Source organism: Sus scrofa, chromosome 18 (genome assembly GCF_054392235.1).
Source record: "Sus scrofa isolate SSC_HxYL_T2T_F1_AM1 chromosome 18, Sscrofa_HxYL_maternal_Yorkshire_Landrace_v2.0, whole genome shotgun sequence".
NCBI classification, from domain to species: domain Eukaryota; kingdom Metazoa; phylum Chordata; class Mammalia; order Artiodactyla; family Suidae; genus Sus; species Sus scrofa.
In genome coordinates, this window is record NC_139400.1 from 48426019 (window position 1) to 48447123 (window position 21105).

At 44.3% G+C, this 21105-nt stretch overlaps 1 protein-coding gene across 12 annotated transcripts in view; it reads right to left on the reverse strand.

The window, feature by feature from the left end:
- Positions 1-21105, reverse strand: part of BMPER (BMP binding endothelial regulator) — a 247149-nt gene that overhangs the window by 97750 nt on the left and 128294 nt on the right. For 8 of the 12 annotated variants that reach the window (XM_085005869.1, XM_085005870.1, XM_013990843.3 and 5 more), the window contains 4 exons: positions 15035-15134; positions 8725-8834; positions 5164-5304; positions 2448-2552 (listed from right to left, as the gene is read on the reverse strand). In XM_085005869.1, coding sequence (XP_084861995.1) covers positions 2448-2552; positions 5164-5304; positions 8725-8834; positions 15035-15134 — 456 coding nt within the window. The remainder of the gene's footprint in view (positions 1-2447; positions 2553-5163; positions 5305-8724; positions 8835-15034; positions 15135-21105) is intronic. The other 4 variants (XM_085005875.1, XM_085005872.1, XM_085005871.1 and 1 more) reach the window with 1 other exon arrangement.

The window sequence follows — 21105 nt, forward strand, 5'->3', positions numbered from 1 at the left end:
AAAAAAAAAAATCATACTAACCAAAAAAAAAAAAAAAAAAAGCTAGTTAATAACTGAAGAATTAGAACTGAGTCAGATTCATTTTTGCATCAGCTAAGCCTAAAATGGTACATTAAAGGCTATGATGAGTTTGAGACTTCAAAGTCCGTCCTACGTAGCCTTCCCCTGGTTGGGGCATCATGACATTTTCATTATCAAGAGCTCTGTCACTTGCTTCTTTTTGGCACAGAGATCTCCTTTGGCTTCTCATGACTGACAGCAGTTGAGGACAAAGCCAGAGGAGGCTGGCTCAGGCTCATGGAATGACGGCCCCAGGGTGTAACATCAGGTGCTCTATCCAAATGGAGCAGAGCTGTTTAAACCAAGGCCCCAGCAAAGGGGGCCTGTATGATCCCCAAACATCTGCACCTCGACAGAAACGGCCATCTTCCTTCTTCAGAAAGAGAGAGTGAGGCTGGTAATGTCACTAAATTAGGTAGGGACTAAATCAAGCACAAGCTATGAAGTCCCTGGTCCTGAGTAACATGTCACTTGCTGTGGAACTGTGGACATGCTGTAGCCTCGTAAGTTAGAAGGGTCTTGTAACAGCACCCACCCCAGAGGGGTGGTCTCAGCATCAAATGAGGTTGGTCCTGTGGCTGAGGAGAAAGTCTCAATACATACTAATAATGACGAGATAACAGTGTCAAAAGAACCCTGACCCTAAAGGAACCCTCAGTCCTTCTCACAAAAGGCACTCCTTTGTCTCTGGGGGATTATCAGGGGTGGGGCATCCCACCAGAAGGTCCTTCTTCAGCAAGGCAGGTATGCTTCTAGAAAGAGAATGGGTAGCAGTCAGGAAAGGCAGAGCAGGAATACAGTCTGCTTCTTCCGAAACAATGTTCCTTTTAATTTCCCCAGACAATGCACGGGAGGCGAAGTAAGTGCTTAACAGGATTTCCACGCTGCAACCAAGTTATCTTCCAAAGTGCTGGTGCTGGCCCCTGAGGACAGAAAGTGTGAACTGGAGGAAAGGTTGGAAAAATGCCTAGAAACAGCAAGGTGGCCCCGGAGGCAGGAGGTGGGCACTGACTGACAGGCTCTGACAAGGGGAGGGGTGGAAGGCTGTGCCCAGAGGGACGGATGCTCCGGCCCAAATACGGTCGGTCGACAAAGAGGAGCTGCTAATGAGATGCTGCTGAAAGAAAGAGCGTTGACCTCCCCACAGCAAGAGGACAAGGAAAACCATCACCCCCGACGCAAGTGGCTGGACTCAAGCAAAGCTGGAAACTCCAGCCCGGCCTGCAGAGGCTGCTTACCCGAGCCACCAGGTTGGCAGAGGGCTCTGTTTTTGTCTTGCAGAATAAGGAAGCCCATTATTACCAACATGTGCTGCAAGAGTTCATTAGCAGCGAGGGTTCCCCGAGGACGGGCAGAAATGATGTGATCCCATTTTTCCCAATGAATATTTATAAGCAGACCATGTTCAAGTCTCCTTATTGTATCTTGGTTTTTTTTTTTTTTTTTTCTCTTTTATGGGAGGTTTTCAGTTTTATGTCTGAGGCTTTTTAAAGCAAGACTAATTAGGGTTTTTTTTTTCTTTTTTTCTCTCCCCCCTTTATTCAGTTGTGCAATAGCAACAGCTGTTGTTTTTTTGTGCCTCATTTGGCACTCAAGTAAAAACAGCAACTTTTTGTTTATAATAATAACAGATGTGAATAAAATTAAAAGCTGTCTATAACCGAGAAGGGAAGACATGTCCTGAATACATGGATGCATTTTTTTTCATTCACTGGAAAGTATTGAATAGGCTTGACATTTTCCCAAAATGCATAAAACCTTGAAAGGTTTCAAGTTGCTGAGGTGAATTCAATGAATCTCACGCTTTGGAAGATAATGGTTGCTTTATTCAGCGTGCTGGAACTGTGGCTTTCTGAAAAGAGCTATTTCCATAAGGACGCTCTTTCATTTGGGACTACAACACTGGCCAGGGTTAGAGAAGGGGTGGGAGGGTGCTGCGTGGCAGGTGAAACTCTTGGGGAATTTATTACTAAACAACACATATTCCTTTGGATGGCTAAGGGAAGAAAACTCTGATGTAAGAGAGAGAGAGAAAGGAGGAAAATGCAAAAGATGGTTCTGAAGCTCAACAGAAAGCCCAGCAAAAGAAATAGTGGGAGCAGATCAAACAGGGGTTGGAGACGTTAAAAAAAAGAGCTGGGAGAGGTCAGTGAGAAACAGGAGACTGAGGACCAGAGGTGGGTGAGAGCTACTGTCACCCCCGGCTAGAATCTGGGGGGGAACCCAGAGAAGAAGGAGGCAGCTTTGCAAGGGGCATGTGGCTTTCTGAGAACCTGGACATTTTGGAGGATCTGGACTCTGGGTTCAGAAGATGGCAGGTCGCCAGGCCACACACAGGATGGTTCTCAAGATGCTCAGGTCAAGAGGAAGCCAACCTGCAGACCTACCTGAGGGCAGCTGCTGATGGGAACGCACTGCTTCTTGCGACACTCTGTCTGGCCTTTCACACAAGCACAGATGGTGCAGTTGATAGAGGACCACATCTCCCCATCCTACAGGAGAGAGCACAGCATTCTGCCATCAGCTGGGGGCTGACAGGAGCTAATCCAGCAGACTGGGGTTCGTCTGTCAAGGAAAGCGTTTCTTACCCTGAGTGATGGATGCCGTCACTAGACTAAGGTACTCTGAGGTGTTTATCTCACCTAACTGATTTGACAGAAAGATGAGATTTGAGGGTGTGTGTGTGTGTGTGTGCGCACGCGCATCCTATCCCTTCGCCCCCCTCCCCCCCCGGGGGGGGGGAAATAGCAAAAGAATTCTTGTGTGTCTAACCACGTCATATTTGCATTGTTTACTTAGTTTCACCCTGGGAGACAAACAAGAGTTTTCATACATGATGCAACAACGAGGGTCTAATTGTCCCTTTTGACAGGACTGAAATGTTTGAGCTATTCCAGGCACCAGCAGTTAATTGAGATGTCCGGAGGTGGTTAGTTTATTTCCAGATGTGACATGGTTCTGGCCCACATGGGGCACGAACACGCAAAGGACAGAGGCTAATTCATATGACTCCCAATGCCAGGCGGACACCTGATCAGCAAGCCATCTGAAAATGGGGAGCCCAAACAGGAAACTCCAAGAGCAAATGCCAAATGCCCAGCTGCAGAAACCGTGTACCTCCGGAGAACATGCAAGAATGTGCATCCTTGTTCGTGAGGAAAGAGAATTCAGACAACAGAGTTAGGCCTGAAAACAAAACAAGGATTCCTTTCTGGGCTTATGGATCTGAGCGGCAAATGTTATTAAAAACAGAAAAACCAGCTCAGATCTTTGATGTTGACTCTTCTTCCTTCTGCTGCTCATTTTCTGGAAGGTATTTTAAAGACTATCTACTCTCTAGTGCCTTTTATTTCTCTGACTGTATTTGTCTTTATTAAAGTGGCTCCGGAGTTCCTATTGTGACGCAGCAGAAACGAACCCAACTAGTATCCATGAGGACGCAGGGTCAGCCCCTGGCCTCGCTCAGTGACTTAAGGATCCAGCGTTGCCATGAGCTGTGGTGTAGTCGCAGAGGAGGCTGGGATCCCACATTGCTGTGGCTGTGGTATAGGCCAGCAGCTACCGCTCCAATTAGACCCCTAGCCCGGGAACTTCCATATACCTCAGGTGTGGCCCTAAAAAAGCAAAATAATAATAATGATAATAATAATAATAATAATAATAAAAGGCATCCGACTATTGCAAATTCTCTGAGTGCACATGGCTAGGACTCTTGGAGTTTCCAGGATGACCCTCCGTAAATTACTTCACTTAAATTAAGGAACTTTTTTGCAAGGAGCCTAGAAACTCCTCTGCTCACAACATGATCAGAAGGGTGAATCCACTGCTTCTGCCAACTCTGGAGACAGAGGATGACTTTGTGTACAGAAGACCCGTGGGTGGCAATGAAAGCCTGCTGTAAATGCAACACACATGACCCCCTTCCTTTCAGCGTGACACACCAGGTCTTCTTATGGACCTGCTAAAGGAAGTCTGGCTGAGAAGCCTGCACATCTGACTTGATTCTGAGGGTTTCCATTCTCACGGGTATCGTCAGTTACAGAGAGACTCTCTCCATCCCCAGGGAAAGCAGACGAGGTGGGCAGCACCTTGGATAAAGCCAATACTTTTCATCCTGACTTTAAATGGTCACTGCATACAGCAGAAATTGACACAACATTGTAAATCAACTATACTTCAATGAAATAAATTTAAAAAATTAAAAAGCAAAAAAGAATAATGATAAAATAAATGGTCACTGCACAACTTTCCATCTGGGCTGTTATAAAACAACGTCGGAGTTCCCGCCGTGGAGCGGTGGAAACAAATCTGACTAGTATCCATGAGGACGCAGGTTCGATTCTTGGCCTTGCTCAGTGGATTAGGGATCAGGGTTGCCATGAGCTGTGGTGTAGGTCACAGACGTGGCTCGGATCTGGCATGGCTGTGACTGTGGCGTAGGCCAGCGCCTATAGCTCCAATTTGACCCCTAGCCTGGGAACCTCCATACGCCGAGGGTCTAAAAAGACAAAAAAAAAGAAGAAAAAGAAAAAGAAAACAATGTAGAACACACCAGAAGTGGGCAGCCGACGGCCCCGCCAGCTTGGATGGGGCAGGGCTCTCTCACGTTTGCTCTTGCTCAGACCCCATGAACGCCCTCCCCAGAACATCTTTCAAAAGAGAAAAAAAAAATCTCTCTTTGAAAAAGTAGCTTAGTGGGAAAATTCCAAAAAAATCAGGGACTTGGCAAGGAGCACCCAGCCTCTCCAACCACTGGAGATGCCCCGGGCATTCGGGCGCCCACAGCTGCACCTTCCAGGGCGTGTCCTTAGCTTGACCCCAGACACTGGCCACCACATTTGGAAAAGGCAATCATGTTTTACAGGTTTCAAATATTTTATAAAGCAAAAGTAAAGCTAAGGAAAAACAGATTTTCAAACCGCTGCTTCTGTGCCCCATGTTTCGTTGATTCTAGATATAGAGGTATATATGATGTAATATAAATAAGCATATGTATATGCACACAAAATATGGAATCCTGCAAAAAAGTGCATTTTGTCAGGAGCTTTTCACAATTCATACAATACTGTACCATAGTTCCCATGAGCTTGGCTCGTGACGTACCCGGAAAATCTTGTTTCCAAACTTGCACATCTTGATGTCTTCTGAGGGCACTCGCAGGAGGCACTCTTCACAACAGGCCCCCTCGCCTCTGTCGCAGCCACCAGGCTGGGAGCACTTCTTCTTACACACCACAGTAGAGTCCTGAGGGCCCAAAGGGAAACTAGAAATCAAAAACCATGTCCACGTCTGCCAACCATCCCGCCCGGCCTTCCCGTAACAACCCACGGAGAACTGCTTGAAAACATTTCTGGAAGATTCCTTATTTTAATTCGTTGTCATAAATCTTTCATTCAAAATGCATTTCAGGAGTTCCCGTTGTGGTGCAGTGGAAATGAATCCGACTAGGAACCATGAGGTTGTGGGTTCGGTCCCTGCCCTTGCTCAGTGGGTTAACGATCCGGCGTTGCCGTGAGCTGTAGTGTAGGCTGCAGATGTGGCTCAGATCTGGCGCTGATGTGGCTGTGGTGTAGGCCAGCAGCTGCAGCTCCGATTGGACCCCTAGCCTGGGAACCTCCATATGCTGCGGGTGTGGCCCTAAAAAAAAGACAAAAGACAAAAAAAAAAAAATGCATTTCAGTGAATGTGTGGCAAGAAGGCCCAGCTCACTCTGGGCCATCAGCTCCCTCTTTCTTCCTGCCCTTTGCCTCTTTCACAGCCTTCATTAGCAGCGCTTCCTCTGGCCTCCTCCACGGCTTTATGACACCTTCCAGGAGTTCAACGTAAAGACAGTATGGCTTTGATCAAAGCCTAAACATTCATAGCTACCGGTCCTCCTCAGTGGGTTCTGCGTTTGCAAAGGAACTGAATGGGCAACTCCAAAGCTGAGCCTGGGTTCTAGGACTCTTCCATAAACTGTGTGACCTTAAATGACGCCACTTAAACACGAAGTGACAAGTTTATATCTATCACGTAAAGGCGTGTGGCCTGATTTCTAAAGAAGGGGCCTTCTGTGAACAAAATAGGCAAGTAAATCGCGCCTACAGATTCCTTCAACGCATTAAAGAAAAGTTCTGAGCAGCTTAAGAAAAGTACACTTTTCCAGGTCCCCAGCCAACATGCTGCAGTTTCACCTGGCGTAGACTGTCAGGAGGAATGACTGTAAGAGCAAACCATTTACATAGCCTAGCAGGAGACAGGAGGGAGGAAAGAAGGGTCCCAGGGGAGGTTGGCAAAGTCCTCAAAGTATCGAGTTAGTGCGAGACCAGCGGCAGGGAAATGAGAGCCCAAACCCCTTCAACACATAGACTCTATTAGGAAGCTGTCAGGGAGACTCACGTCTGAGCAGCACATACAAATATAGGTTGTGCACATTGACTGATGGAACTTCTATAGCGTCTGCATCAGTTCTATGACCTCAAGAGGTAATTCTGGTACCATCTACTATACTCCCACTAACTTATCCATCTAAGAGTAGTATGACAATGAAATAATCCTTCCCCCAAAAGGCATGGGTTATTCTTTATCTCTGAGGTTCTAACCACATCACACAGTGAACAAGACCAGAGTAGAATGCCAGCTCATTTATTAAGTGTGTTATCTTGGCAAATCCATCTCCCTGAGCCTTGGATTCCTCATCTTCAAAATGGGGGTGACAATACCTACCTCTCAGGTTTTTTGTGCAGTTCAAATGAAATATGTAAAGTACATGACACAGTGCCTGGCACATAGAAACTATTATAAGTCAACTTATAAACTGGAAAAAAAAAGTCCTTAGTCAAATCTCATGTCTTCATTTCTAGTTTGAAAAACAAAGGCACTCACTAGCTCTCCAGCAATGCACACGTCATGACAGGCTTTCCAACTTTCATTAACTACACATGCACAGTACCCATTAGATCATGCACCTGGCACTGGATCAAGCCGTGAAAACTCAGAGATGGATAGATGTGTCTCTGTCTTCAGAGAACCATCTGAACAAAGTCTGCAGTATAATGTGGTAAACGGAACTGGTGAAGGGGTAGGAATAGCAGAGAAGATGGAACAATGGCCTATTTCGGTAGGTCAGGAAAGCCTCACTGGTGGAGGTGGCACCTGTTGTGGGTGAAGAGGAGTTTGCCAATCAAATTTAAAAATGAGGACACTGCAGCCAGAGGAATAATCAAATCTGAAGACACGAGACCTGAAACTGTACTGTGTTCAGAGGACTATGAAACCATTTCCTGCACCTGCCATGGTACTGAATGGGGATGCTGGAGAGGGAAGCTCTACACAGATAAAGAACAACACCGATCATCCCAAATGATTGTAGCATGATTCTTCCAGCCTCTAATTTCCCAAAAATGATCACGAACTCATGTCCTGATAAAAAACAACCTTTTGAAGGAACAGTATTAATGATACTTCTTTTGAGTACTGGGACATATTGCCTAATCATCTCTCAAAGAATCTCCTAAAGAATGAGACCCAAAACATTGTGCGCGTAACTAATTTCCATTTCTGGGATGCCTGGTCTTCCTGCAATCAAGAGAAAAGGGAATTTGATGTGTTTCATCAAAGGCTCAGGATCCCCAGAGGAAGCACTGACCTGTGAAATTCCTGGAGAGGAAGAGAAGCCCGGGAACTGAGGCCAAGGCAAACAGAAGGAGTGGCTATATGTTTAGCATAGGATAATATAAACCACGGAAGAGAGGAGGGAGCCTTGGGAAAGTATTCTTGGGCTGCGGAATTACTGGCTGCTCAGTGCCAGGGAACAGACAGTTCGGCCCTCGTGCAGCCACCTCCCTGAAGCGGGGGTGCTACTTAGCAAAGCATGCCTCAAGTAATCAGGAACTTCTGAACTCTAATCCCAGCTACTGACTCACAGCCGACATTGAGAATAGCTCCTCTTTCCCTCTCTAATCCTCGGGCTATTAAAAACAAAACAACAACCATCACCACCAAAATGTATTATTCTAAACTCCGTGTCACACAGATGTTTGGGTTAACTTGCTAATGAAGGATCCTAAAGCCCTCCAGATAAATGAGTCTCCTCTCGGTTTCAGAAAGGAATCACCACATAAGCACAGTCTAGGAATGTGTGGTGTGTGTCCCTTTAAATTTCTGGAGCAGTGGAATTCTTTCTTTACCAGTCACTAAACTTCTGGTTGAGAAAAGTGCACAGTGACTCAAGTAAGAAATGGTACAAGGAAAAACACAAACACTCTCTTCCCAAACGGGTTTATTTTTGTGATAAACACTGAATTCATGTCTTTCTTTTCTCTTGAATGCGATTAAAGCCATTTTTTATTGTCTGCGGTGTCAGAGAATTCCTCTTGAATAATCAGAGCCAGAGAACACTGCCACATGCAACTGTCTGATTTTAGAAAGCCTCTTAGGAAGGACAGTGCCTCAGAGTCTACTCTCACCACCAGAATCTATTGGTCCTGGAAAGATGACAATGGGTTGTAACTGGGGTCCTGTTTGAACTTTCTTGTGACCTCGAAGTATGATGTTACTCCTAAAGTGGTGTCAATAATATACCTCCTTCTCCTAAATAACACATTATCATGTTTGGACAGAATGTTAATGCTAAAAACCAAAATGCTGGTGGTGTTAGACACCAGCCCCTTGGAACCACCTTACCCTGCAGGTACATGCGGTGCAGTTATCATAGAGAAAAGAGGATCCGTTGTCGTAGACATCACTGCGAAAGAGGCAGCTTCCAAACGGGAGGTCAAACACTTTCCTCTGACCTGGAGGGAAGCAACAGCATAGAGTTAGCGAGACAGAAGCCAGGGACGTCCCACTTCATCATCAGCAGTTACAACACAGGACCGTTAAACATGCTCACAAGACCAGGCACATCTGGTACCCCCAAAACAGAGCCTTGGGTCAGATACTCTCAGGGGATCCCCAGAAGTCATGACTTGAGAGCATGTGTGCTAAAATGACTTTAATTTTGCAATGAATCCAGTAAATTCAACAAATCTGTATGATGGGTTCATCATAGTGGACCAGGATGCCTAGAGCATCCTGTCCTGATGGAGCTCAGTCTCCTGAGGAAACAAACCCACCAAAGATGATTTCAATATAGTACGGTCAGTTCTAGAGGGAAGCCAACCTGGGAACTGTGGGGATAAGGTGAACAGAGACTTCTTGGAGGATGTGATGCCTGAGCTGTATCCTAAGGAATAAGCAAAATTATCCAGAAAAGTGGGTGTCATTGGGGAGAGGCAGGAGGAGTCAAGATATTCCAAGGACTAGGATGAGCAAAAAGAACTAATGAGATAGCATCTCAGTTGAAGAAATTATAAGCCCTTTGGCATAAAGGGTGAAGCTAACTCAAAAGCACAGAGAGGCAGGATCCAGCCCCACACGCCAGGGGTCCAAACTTTCACCGGCATCACACCTCTGTGGAACTAGCCTGCTTTTCCCTGATGTGAGGACTTGATGGGCGATTCAAAGAGCCAAACAACCTCAATCAAGAGTACAATCCAACTTCCTCCTTTCTTTCAGGATTTGAGGTTCTACTCCCTGGAGCACATAAAAACATCCCTGAAATATTATTTCAATTAAGGACTAAGTTGAGAAGCCATAGATTAATAATCACTCATCAGATTTACATCCATACTCTTCCTGTAAAAAGATGAAAAGCAATCTCTGTTTATTAGAAGGCCCAATGAAATGCTGAAATTCCTATAAACACATCTTAAATGCTCCTCTCAGAATTACAATTGTTGGGATTACTTTTAGCAGGTGTCAAAAAAAAAAAAATGTTATCTTCTCATTACCATCAACCTCTAGCTTGGGAAACAGCATAGACGTAGAATTAAACCATTAGTTTCATTCTCACACCAAGAAGCCAACTTGCCTAAAAAGATGGCAGTGAGTTAAAATTTGGACTTGGCATATGGACTCCCTGGTGACCTCGAACTTGATTTATCTAGGCCTCACTTAGTTCACTCGTCAAATGGCATCGATTACGCCTCCTCCTGATAACACATCACCGTCTCTAACTACAATGTTGATACTGAAATATACGATCAAACACTCTTTCATCGTTAGACAGAATTTAGCATCATGACTGTATTTTTACCCAGCAAGTAGCAATATTCTAACTAAAACAAGTATTCCTTTTTTTTTTTTTTTTTTTTGTCTTTTTAGGGCCATACCCATGGCATATGGAGGTTCCCAGGCTAGGGGTCCACTTGGAGCTATAACTGCTGGCCTACGCCACAGCCATAGCAATGCCAGATCCGAGCCATGTCTGTGACCTATACCACAGCTCATGGCAACAACAGATCCTTAACCCACTGAGTGAGGCCAGGGATTGAACCTGCGTCCTTATGGATACTACTCAGATTCGTTACTGCTGACCCATGACAGGAACTCCAAAAAACAAGTATTCTTGGGTGTATACCCAGGTCCTGAGTCTCTTGAAATTTGTAAGAACTTAGACTAAATTAGAGGATTACCTGCAAAATACAAAATTCATCCTTTCTCTGGTTTTCCCTCTAGGGAGCCCTAGGGTTACCCTGAAGCATCAGAACACTGTGTGCAAGCCACCCAGCACATCAGAATCACCTCTGTGATAACATACCTTGGTATTAAGACATTCTAGTATAAAAAACACCCCTTAGCAGATATTTTTAATTTACTACAAAAATGAGGGTGACATTATTTTTCACTGCTTTAAACACTGTCCTCTATATCATTCCATCAGAGATCTATTTCTGTCCTTTAAGAATTAAAACTCTGCAGAGTTCCCATTGTGGCGCAGTGGTTAACAAATCTGACTAGGATCCATGAGGTTGCGGTTCGATCCCTGGCCTTGCTCAATGGGTTAAGGATCGGCATTGCTGTGAACTGTGGTGTAGGTTGCAGACGCGGCTCGGATCCAGCGTTGCTGTGGCTCTGGTGCAGGCCAGTGGCTACAGCTCTGATTCGACCCCTAGCCTGGGAACTTCCATATGCCTCGGGAGCGGCCCAAGAAACGGTTAAAAAAAAAAAAAAAAAAAAAAAAAAAAAAAAAAACTGCTTCAATTGAGGCTTTTTTCAAATTATGATGACCCGGTTTGCCTTTGTTCTTTTATCTACATGTGCTTCATGTATTTTTTTTTTTTTTTTTCTCTTCTTACAGCTGCACCTATGGCAAATGGAAGTTCCTGGGCTAGAGGTCGAATCAGAGCTTCAGGCACAGCCATGGCAACACTGGATCAAAGCCACATCTGCAACCCACACCACAGCTTGAGGAAACATGAGATCCTTCACCCACTGAGGGTGGCCAGGGATCGAACCCACATCCTCACGGAGGTAAGTCAGGTCCTTAATCTGCTGAGCCACAATGAGCACTCCCTGTTTCATGTATTTTTTAAGTAGCCTTAAATCTTCTCTGGAAAATGGCAGGATATAAACAGATATATAGATGTAATCAAGCTTCCTCCTCCACCAACGAAAACAGATCTTCTGCATGGCCGAACTCCACCTTGCCTCCTCAGAGGCCCTTTCACTTCCTAGAGCGAACAGCCTCTTGCTGTGTTCCCATAGCTTGTTGCTTTTACTATAATGACAGGATTCAACACTGTGGCATGGATGGAAGGCTAGATGGTTGGACTGGTGAAGTGATATATCAGTAGACTGCTGAACGAAAGGCCTCTTCAATGAGGTTACACTTGGAACAAATGTGACCAATGGCTTGAATTATCCCTCTAGAAAATGTAAATTTTATTTAAAAATACAACAACAACAACAACAACAAAAAAGACAAAAGACCAAAAAAAAAAAAAAATACAGAGCCTAGTACTCATTAAGCACCCCAATAAGTGACAGATAATAAGAACTGTCATTATTAATGACGGTACAATTCAAATACGACCCTGGGCTGTGTCACCGTAAGAAGTGCACTGGGTGCCCTGTGTACACAACCTCTGATGAGGCTGTCACTGAGAATGAGAAAAGAGAGGAAAAGAAGAAAAAAGTTGCAATACAAAAGGCAGAGGTATGTCGTGTGAATGAATCCCCATCAAGGGAACAGCTGAACAGCAAATCAGTGTCTAATAAGCCAAAAACCTAATTAGTCGAAGTAAGCATGCAGTGTTTCCTTTTTCTCCCTTTCTGTCTTCTGTTGTGTGAATATGTTTCTTTTTATTCTCAAAGAACAGAAAATCTTACCTTAATCCTAAAATCATCATGGCCCCAAATAAGATAAAACATTCATGAGTGGTGCAGAGACTCCGTGTACAGCCTAATTTAAGCCATTTCCACATTATTCCGCTGGGGTTTAGCCCAACTAAAAAAGGTCTCACTTGGGAGAATTTTGATTTTCAAGTTTCCTAAGACTTGCCGTTCCTTTTGTAGTTTGTCTTATGACCACAAACGGACAGAAAAATCTGCATTCAATACAATAGCCATTGCTCATATGAGAAACCTCCGACTTGACTCAGCACATCCACGATACCAGCTTCAAAGCATTAATCAAGCCTACTGATCTTCAAGGCCAGGCCTGGAAGGACACCACCTCTGATGACTTTCCCACTTAGACGGAACAGTGCCTCCACCTGGACCCACAGCCTGATGATTTCAAGAACGGAGACTTGGCTAGTTCTATTTCAGGGGCACAAGCACACACTGCCAACCCAAGAAGCACACACATCAGTGGAAATGCCTTTACTCAGTCATGTTTCAACAATTCTTTGTTCTTATAGTACCTTTATATTTGCTTTATAAGTAGGGGTGTGTGTGTGTGTGTGTGTGTGTGTGTGTGTGTGTACATGTAGCAGGAAAGCAAACATTGTTAGATGAAGAGTTAGCAGCAGAATCCATCAGAGAGGAGAAGGCTGCCTTAGTTTACCAAGATACCTTCGTTTGCCAATTTGGTTGTAGAAAGAAAGACTTCAGGGCATGGCTGTGACAAGCTGGGAAGGAGAAAGATAAATCAACAGATCCTTCGGAATTGGGGAGAGCAAAATATGAAGGAAAAGACAGAGGATTCAAGGAAAGAGTGTGGAGTAAATGATAGGAGGCTGGAGCCCAAATAAAAGAGACAAACAGAGACGTTTTCCTAAAGGCAAAACAGCTAAGAGCTTTTAAGAACAAAGGGTGCTTGGTATTTCATTTTATGTTGTTCATTGTGCGTCTCCTTAACCTTAAAGTAATCATCCTTGCTGACTACAAACCTTCAGTGAAATCTGCTGCAAGCCTTGATGAAAGCCCCAGAGGGTGAACAGACTGGGGGAGGGGGGGTGTCCCTGAAAGGACAAAATTATGTTGACAAAGAAGGCAGGGGAGGAAGAGGAGAGGGGAAGGGGAAGAAGGGGAAGAGAGAGAGGGAGGGGGAGAGGGTGGAGAAGGAGGAATGGGGGTGGGGAGAGAGAAGGAGGATTGAAGAGGGAGGAGGAAGAGGAAGAAGAAGGGATCAAAGAGAGAGAAAAAAGCCGGAGCAGAAACAAAGCCAGTGATGATGACTAAAGAAAATATTAGGCCCCCTTGAGCATCCCTGGAGATTCTAGTAGGGATGCTATGTGTTTTATTATGTTCATATGACGGGTTAAACTACTTTTATTTGCATTTTAAAGAGTCTGACCTCAACTAGCTCAAGGACCTAAGGATCACATGGAGGAAGGAGACAGAGAGATTACAATCAAAAGCCAAAGAATCTCATGCTCTGGAACCCCTCCGTCATGCTCCTTTGAGCTGGCAGTGTGAGTGCTGCTCTCCATGGCACTAGGGAAGCTGAGCAGCAGCAGCAGGTCAAAGCGTGGACTTGGGAATCACAGAGACTCACGTTCAGGTATCAACTCCATAACTCCCTAGCTGTGCTACCTTCTAGGAATTTATGCCTTCTTCAGTACAATAAAACGAATAATGGCACCTTTGTTACACATCAGAATTCTAAACTTAGTGCCAACCTGTCACAGCCTGTATAGAGAGTGTTTTCATATGGTGCCTAGTACATAGTAGTTGCTCAATAAGAAACAGCTAATCCTCCTTTTTTATTGACTATTATTCATCATTCCCTTCTAAACTTTTCATTTGGGGCATGTGATTCTGCATGTTTTTGCCTTTAAAAGTAACACTAGGCTATATTCCTCCAAGTGTTTACTTCACATGCCTTTAAAACACATTCCTACTAATTGTCAGATACCCAATTAAAGATAGTTGCCAAATTCTGTTCTGCCCACAAAAATATAACCCAATAATCATCACATGTCCAGTTAAAGATGGTTCCCTTCAATACTGTTCTTCCCATGAAGATCCCAGGTTGTCTGGTACACCCTGTTTATAGACACAAGGGAAGACAAGAGAAGAAAGCTCTTTGGAGGCCCAGAATAGACTAACCTGTACACACCTTACAGTCATGTAATCAGAAGAAACTGTTGACTCTAAGAAGCCATGACATAGGACAACTTGAAAACCCTGTGGGACTTCAAGGCCCCTTCCAGGAGACAGAACTCAAAGCTTCTGGCCAAGACAAGAAGGACCAGACCTCATCATCGCCCCACCCATCTCATTGTAATGCCCCTTCCTCCACCTTGAGCAACATGGCCTACTCCTTCCTGCCCCCTACTAGGAGAAGTATGTGGCCCACTCTTCACCCGGTCGCTAGGATCCTTATACACTCCCAACCAACTAGCAAGTGTATTGTAAGTTCCCTCTTTCCCCAACCAATGAGCACATCAGCAGGTGTATCCTGAGACCTTTCCTCTCCCTGGGTTATAAAAACAGACATGACCATGTACTCATTGTCGGCTCTCCCTGATCATCAGGAAGTTGTCCTGCTGTGCTAGCAGCATCTCTTATCTCAATAAAACTCTTTTTTTTCACCTCACCATGTATCCAAAAATTCTTTTTCCAACCCATACGCATGGGCCACGGCAAACCTCAAGATAACAACTCTCAGCAGAAACTCCAAGAATAAATTACATTGTTCTCTGACATGAAAACAGTCACTCACCCAAACATCTGGGGCAGCACTGTCCTGGGGGAATGTGGCTAAGGTGCTGAGGACAGGAGAGGATGGGACAGACTTCTCTCAAGCACTGTGTCCTGCCTTCCTGAAGGAAAAAGAAAGAGAACAAAGCACATTTAGAAAAGTTAATGTAATATATAGTCTAGGCCCCGTAAATGGTACCCACAAGAAGACCGCCCCTAAGGAGATAGTTACAGCATCACCCCTCCCCACCTAACACCACCTTTCTTTATCTTTTTCCATCTTAGGAACAGCCAACCACCTGAGTTTGCCTATGATTTGAGGGTTTTGGTACTAAAATCAGAAAGTCTCAGGCAAACCAAGACGAGCTGCCCCCCCTTTTCCAAGCCCCATGCAAACAAAGCATCTTGGGAATTCACTGAGACGTGTTCTCCTCTTTTGGACTCCCATCCTTCTAGTCCTGTGAACAGTTTCCTCAAGGGAGGCTTCCCAGATTAAAAGCGTCCCTAGAATGGCTAGGCAGGATTCGGATTTGGTGAAGTTAGCCTATCAGCTGAAAGCAGATACACTGAAAGCCAGTGTTCAGAAGAACCATCTCACTGAAGTTGACCAGCCAACCAAACCTGTTTCTATTAACTAAGTAGAAGGTGTATGGTGATGGAGATTAGAAGGACTGGCAGACCCTCTGCAGCCTTGGAAGATATTCTAGAGCCTTCCAATTTTTCCCTGCCTCTCATTCTTGACCCTCTCTACTCCATCACCTCTGACACTCGTTCCTTCTCTCTCTCTCAGCATTCCCCCTTTCTCTGTCTATCCAGGATGGGAAGATGAGTAGACCGGCTCCCCCTTCTCTAGCCCTCAGCAGGGACGCCTGTTTTTCCAGCCTCAGCAACTTGTAACTGCATCCTCAGAAAGCTGTGGCAGAGGAAAAAAAGTGCTTTCCAGTCAATTTACATCCAGCAACTTTGCAAGGCTCATATGAAAACTATCTATGCAATGTGAACGGCTATCACATTTATGAATAAATAAGGTCGTCTTTTGTTTGTTTTAGAAAAATCAGTAAATTTGGTAGAGAGATCACTGGACCAATGGAATTTCAATGAATTGGCTTCCCCAGGATTGGAACTTGAAACCCAACTAGTCGACCCTCAAGTACCTGTTGTCTCAAGCCTGGAATTTTTATCTCGAGAGGCCTCAGGAAATGAGGAACGCACGTCTCAAAAAGTCCTGGGCCTCTCGAGGGGAAGACTCCCTCACAGCATCTCCTCACACCTTCTCCACCACTTTCTGTATTAACACAAGACATTAGCTGCCCAGATCATATTCATTCTGGTCCTAGCATAGTACTGCCGCCCGTTGTTTCTGCCTGCCCTTCCTGTTCTTGCCATTTTCATTATAATAGTTTATTTTTTGGTAGGGATGGATGAAAAGGGTAGGGCACGTTATGTCTTTTTAAATATTTATTATTTTTAAGCCACTTTAATGTTGGATTCTTCCCCAAACCAATAGAAAACATGCAAAAATACCACAAAAAGCTCTTCTGTTGTTTTTACATTATTTCCAGATCAGCAAGAATCATGAAAATTCTCCTAGGAATCCCTGGCTGTTTTCCGTGAGGTTCCTCACTCAACTCCGCATACTCCTGACGTCTGGCCTCTCGCCAGAGACGCCCAAACCTGGGACTGGGTCACACTCTGAGGTGTGCCCCGGCTCATATATAGACCACAAAAGTCAAATCTAGAGGGAGGACAAAATGCTGTCCTTGGCTCTTAATTTCAAAGAAGTTCCTCTGCAAGCAACTTCCTAAAATCGCGACGCCTCGGGCCACACGGGGTTGCCTGTGTGTCGGAGCTTCTCTTAGGGGCACAGAGAACACATTCTTTTCATCGCTATTTGCCGTCCTTGTTGGATCGGTGTCTATTTTCCAAGCATATTTTAAAATTGAAATTTTAGAAAAATATTGCATAATTGCATAGCTGTTACCTTGTCCAACACTTTGGAAAAAGCTGGCGCAAGACTGTGTGGACTCCAGCAATTTTCCTTACAATAAGGTCAAAGAGGGAACTTTGCATACATAATACAACTGCAGTTTGTGTTTCTCAAGAGTCCGTTAAAGTAACTTGAACTCCATTCTGGGCTTGCTGGTTTAGTCAGGTTTTATTTTGTTTGGGTTGCAGCAATGTGGCATAGCCCAAGTCCCAAGGCTGCATTCCAGTTAATACCTCCAAACAAAGTCCCAGGCCCTTTCGGTTCCCAACCTACTTCTACGATTTCAACTCAGCAGGGAATCTGGTTAAATTATAAGCTGGGGCTATGCTGTAAACTAAGAAAGTTAAAATAGCAGAAGTAAACATTTCTGATTCTAAAAATGTACTAATGCCTACTGTAACTGTACTAACTCGGGCTCTATCAGATTGTCACAATTGCTTTCTAATTGGCTTCCTTGCCTCAACTCTCTTCCATTGATCCATCCCGGGAGGTTCCGTATCGCCAAGACTCCTCTCCAACACCCATCTATTATTTCATTACTGGAAGGCAGCTATGCTCACCACGATACCACGAACGCTGCACCCTTATTTCATTATTTAGGCGGAATATTTATTTAAGGTCTATCACGTGCTCCGGACACAACAATCACTCTTTATGGAACATGTCTGCATGCTAAGGTAGAGGATGACCTATCACTGCATTCAGGGTAATGTTCAAACCACTCAGGTTAAAAGTCACATAGAAGCAACTCTGTGCCCACCAGAATCTTTTCTTTTCCTGACACAGAGCCCCCCTACATTTCCCAGACTCCACTGCGGTTAGGTGTGGCGAACAGGAGGTAGACAGAAATAAGACAACACACTTCTAGGCCTGACTCACGAAAATCTCTCATGCTAAAGGCGCCATGCTCTCACATTCTCTCCCTATTGGGCGGATAACCAGCCAAAAGGAGGGAATAACAAGAACTTTGCAAAAACTGGAAAGAGCCTACCTCTTTGAGTCACCATATGGAAATCTACCCACCAAATATTTGCAACAAACTGTTAAATGAGCAAGAAATACAGTTTATTGTGTTAAGACACTCTGATACATTAGTTCTTTGTTATCCCAGTTAGCCTACTTTGTCAAGATACCCCATAATCTTCTCTCCAATCTCCTTTCCTCCCAACACCAACACAGAGAGAGGCTTCCTTGTACCTTACTTCTTTCCTGTCCCCAAGAACATCTTATGTCCACTATCTCCTTATACAGGTCTCTTTCCCTCTCTCCTCCCATCATTGACCCCTATGGAAATCCTGCTTCGCTTGAGATTTACTTCAAGCCTCTTCTCATCTATGAAGCCTTCCAGACCTCTTCATTTCCCAGTAACCTCCTCCATCTTCCCATATTTCTTCTCTCATCTGCACTCCTGTATTTTTGGACACATACATAAACGTTGAACCCTGCAAGACAACACTGGCTTTGCCTCTAAGCTAGACTCCAGTATGGGCAGGAACCAGTCCTTGGAGCCTAATATCCATCAAGAGAATAATGCTCTCAAGGAAACATCTCAGTTAAAATTTGCCGGGTAAAAGGAAGAGCCACCAACATAATGAGCTCCAGAACTTGGAGGAATTTTTCAGAGCACTTCAGCTACAGGATGCTGATGAGATGGCAGAGTTCAGGGCTGTCTGCATCCACTTACCTTTGTATCTCCTTGGGTTTTTCATATTTTGGGTCCTAACTAAATATCTGTAGGTGCTGATACCCCCAAAAGCAACACTCAACTTCAACATGTAAGGCTGGTAGGATTCCTAATATTCCATGTATTTTGTCAAATGTTTGAATATTTCTAAATGGTTAAAATACATTGAGACTAATGACTGTATTCTCATCTGTTCAACAAGAAAAGGAAACCTAGGAGCTTCCATGGTTCTAGTGATTTTCCTCATTATGATTTTCACTGTTTGTCATTCCTTGAAAAGGCAAGTTTCTTCATTCTTTAGAGGTGGTCATCTATTCTAACTGCATGTGTAAGTGCTTCTCCAAAAGTAGCTGTTTTTAAAAGAAAGACATGAAACTTATCCTCGGTCTATTTTCTGCCCCCTTATTTTTGTTTTAGCTGATTTAGTTATGAACACAATTGCTTTGTGTCAAAGTTTACCCTAGAGCAGCAGTTCTGTTGCATAATAAAAAAAAAAAATCTATCTTCCTGACTAGAGTGATGAGTGCAAGATGATAAAACCACAGCCATGTGCACACAGAATGCTTCTCCCACCCCTGAGGACTGTTGAGAATTGGAGGCTGGAAACCATCCATAGCATGTGACATGGCACCCATCCCTTGACTAGGAAACAGAGCCGGCTCCCTAATGGGAGATGGGAAGCACAGCAACAGATTTCTAACCAGTCACAACCAATCAGATAAACTCAACCACATTCTGGAGCATTTCTTTCCCCCCAGCATTCAATTCTTTGAAGAAAATGGACTTCCCAACTAATTCTAAATGAAGGGAAGAACAAGAAGAGAGAAAAACTGGAGGGGATAGGATAGAGGAGAAATCTATCTTGGGTGCAAAGCATTCATGTGTAACCCATAATTCTGACAACACAACAGCCTTGGGTTTAGAATTTATTCATGAGTAGAACACCTGTTCTAAATTACAAATTGGGTCCCAAAGCTTCCCCCTCAAAGAAATGGATGTCCTTATCCATGCCTGTCTTTACCCTGGACATTTATTTTGGTAAAGTTACTGAGCATGACAGTGGATTCAAGTGGTGTTTGGCTTCCCCTATTTCTTGGCCAGTGTGGAACAGGAAGTCAAAGCAGAAGAGAGGCAGCCCTCGAGCTATCAGATGGAGGGAGCAGAAGCAGAGTGGACAAGGGGAGAGAGGTCACCTGCAAATTACAGAGGGTGATAAGCCAACTACAATGGGTGCGTGCAAGAGAAAGATATATATAGATGCACACATGCATACACACACACACACACCAGTGGAATAATCACTTGTGTGTGTGTGTTTGTGGGACTTACACACTAGACTTGGCTTTTAAACTTAGGCATTATTGACGTTTTAGGTTGGGTAAGCCTCTGCTTCAGGAGGCCATCAAGTGCATGGTGGGATGTTAGCAGCATCCCTGGCCTCCATCCACCAGATGCCGCTATCACCCTTCAACCCCCTGGTTGTCATAAGCAGGAATGTCCCCAGACATTGCCAAATGTCCCTGGGGGACAAAATCAACTCCACTTGAGAATCACTGCTCTAGACCAATGTTTTCTCAAACTATGGTCAAGGAATCTGCATTTTTAATAACTTTCCCAGCTGAGTCGGGAAAGTTATTTTTTTGCCATAAAACGTGAAAGTCCCAAGGCACTGTATTTTGCCAATGCCTCCCTAACAGGAGCTTCCAGAGAGCTGGGATTAAGGTGGATTTTTCATGTGAGTTCCTCCAGCAGCTACTGTACATCATGGCTTATAACACATGCTCAAGACATGCGTTCTGAAGGGAGAACCTTTTTTAGGTGGAGGAGTTCTCTCTGAGAAGAAACACCTGTTTCATCTCTCTGGTGGCGGGAAGCCACTTTTATTCAGGCTCATAGAGGAAGAGGGCAGTAGGATCAGGGTGGGGATGGAGCAGTGATGGAGGTTGATGGAGCTGAACTGTGCTTCTCTGAGGCATCTGTGCTGAGTTCAATGCAGGATTTATCATCTCTGCCCCGTGGATCCTGGAGACTTTCTACCCCCAAAATCTGAACATTATGCTATATATGGGTTTTTGTTTCCAAGTCATAAAATAAAACCCAACTTTGGTTCTATACACAGAGAGTCAAGGACATGCCAGCAAAGCTTGGCCAAGACACTTAACTTTGCCCCATGAAAATTTTGAACAAACAATGACCCATGAGAAATGCCCCCTGGGCTGACAAAAACAAAACCCTTTTTTTTTCTTCACTACCTATTCAGAAAATCATGACCTGTCTTGAGAACCAAGCCTGAGCCAAATTCCTTTTACTTTTCCCATCAATTAATGTTTACAAGGTGAATTGTGCTGTTGTTCGTATTATTGTTTTGGTGTCCTATTGCTGCTGTAGCAAATTACCATACAGACTTAGTGACTTAAAACAA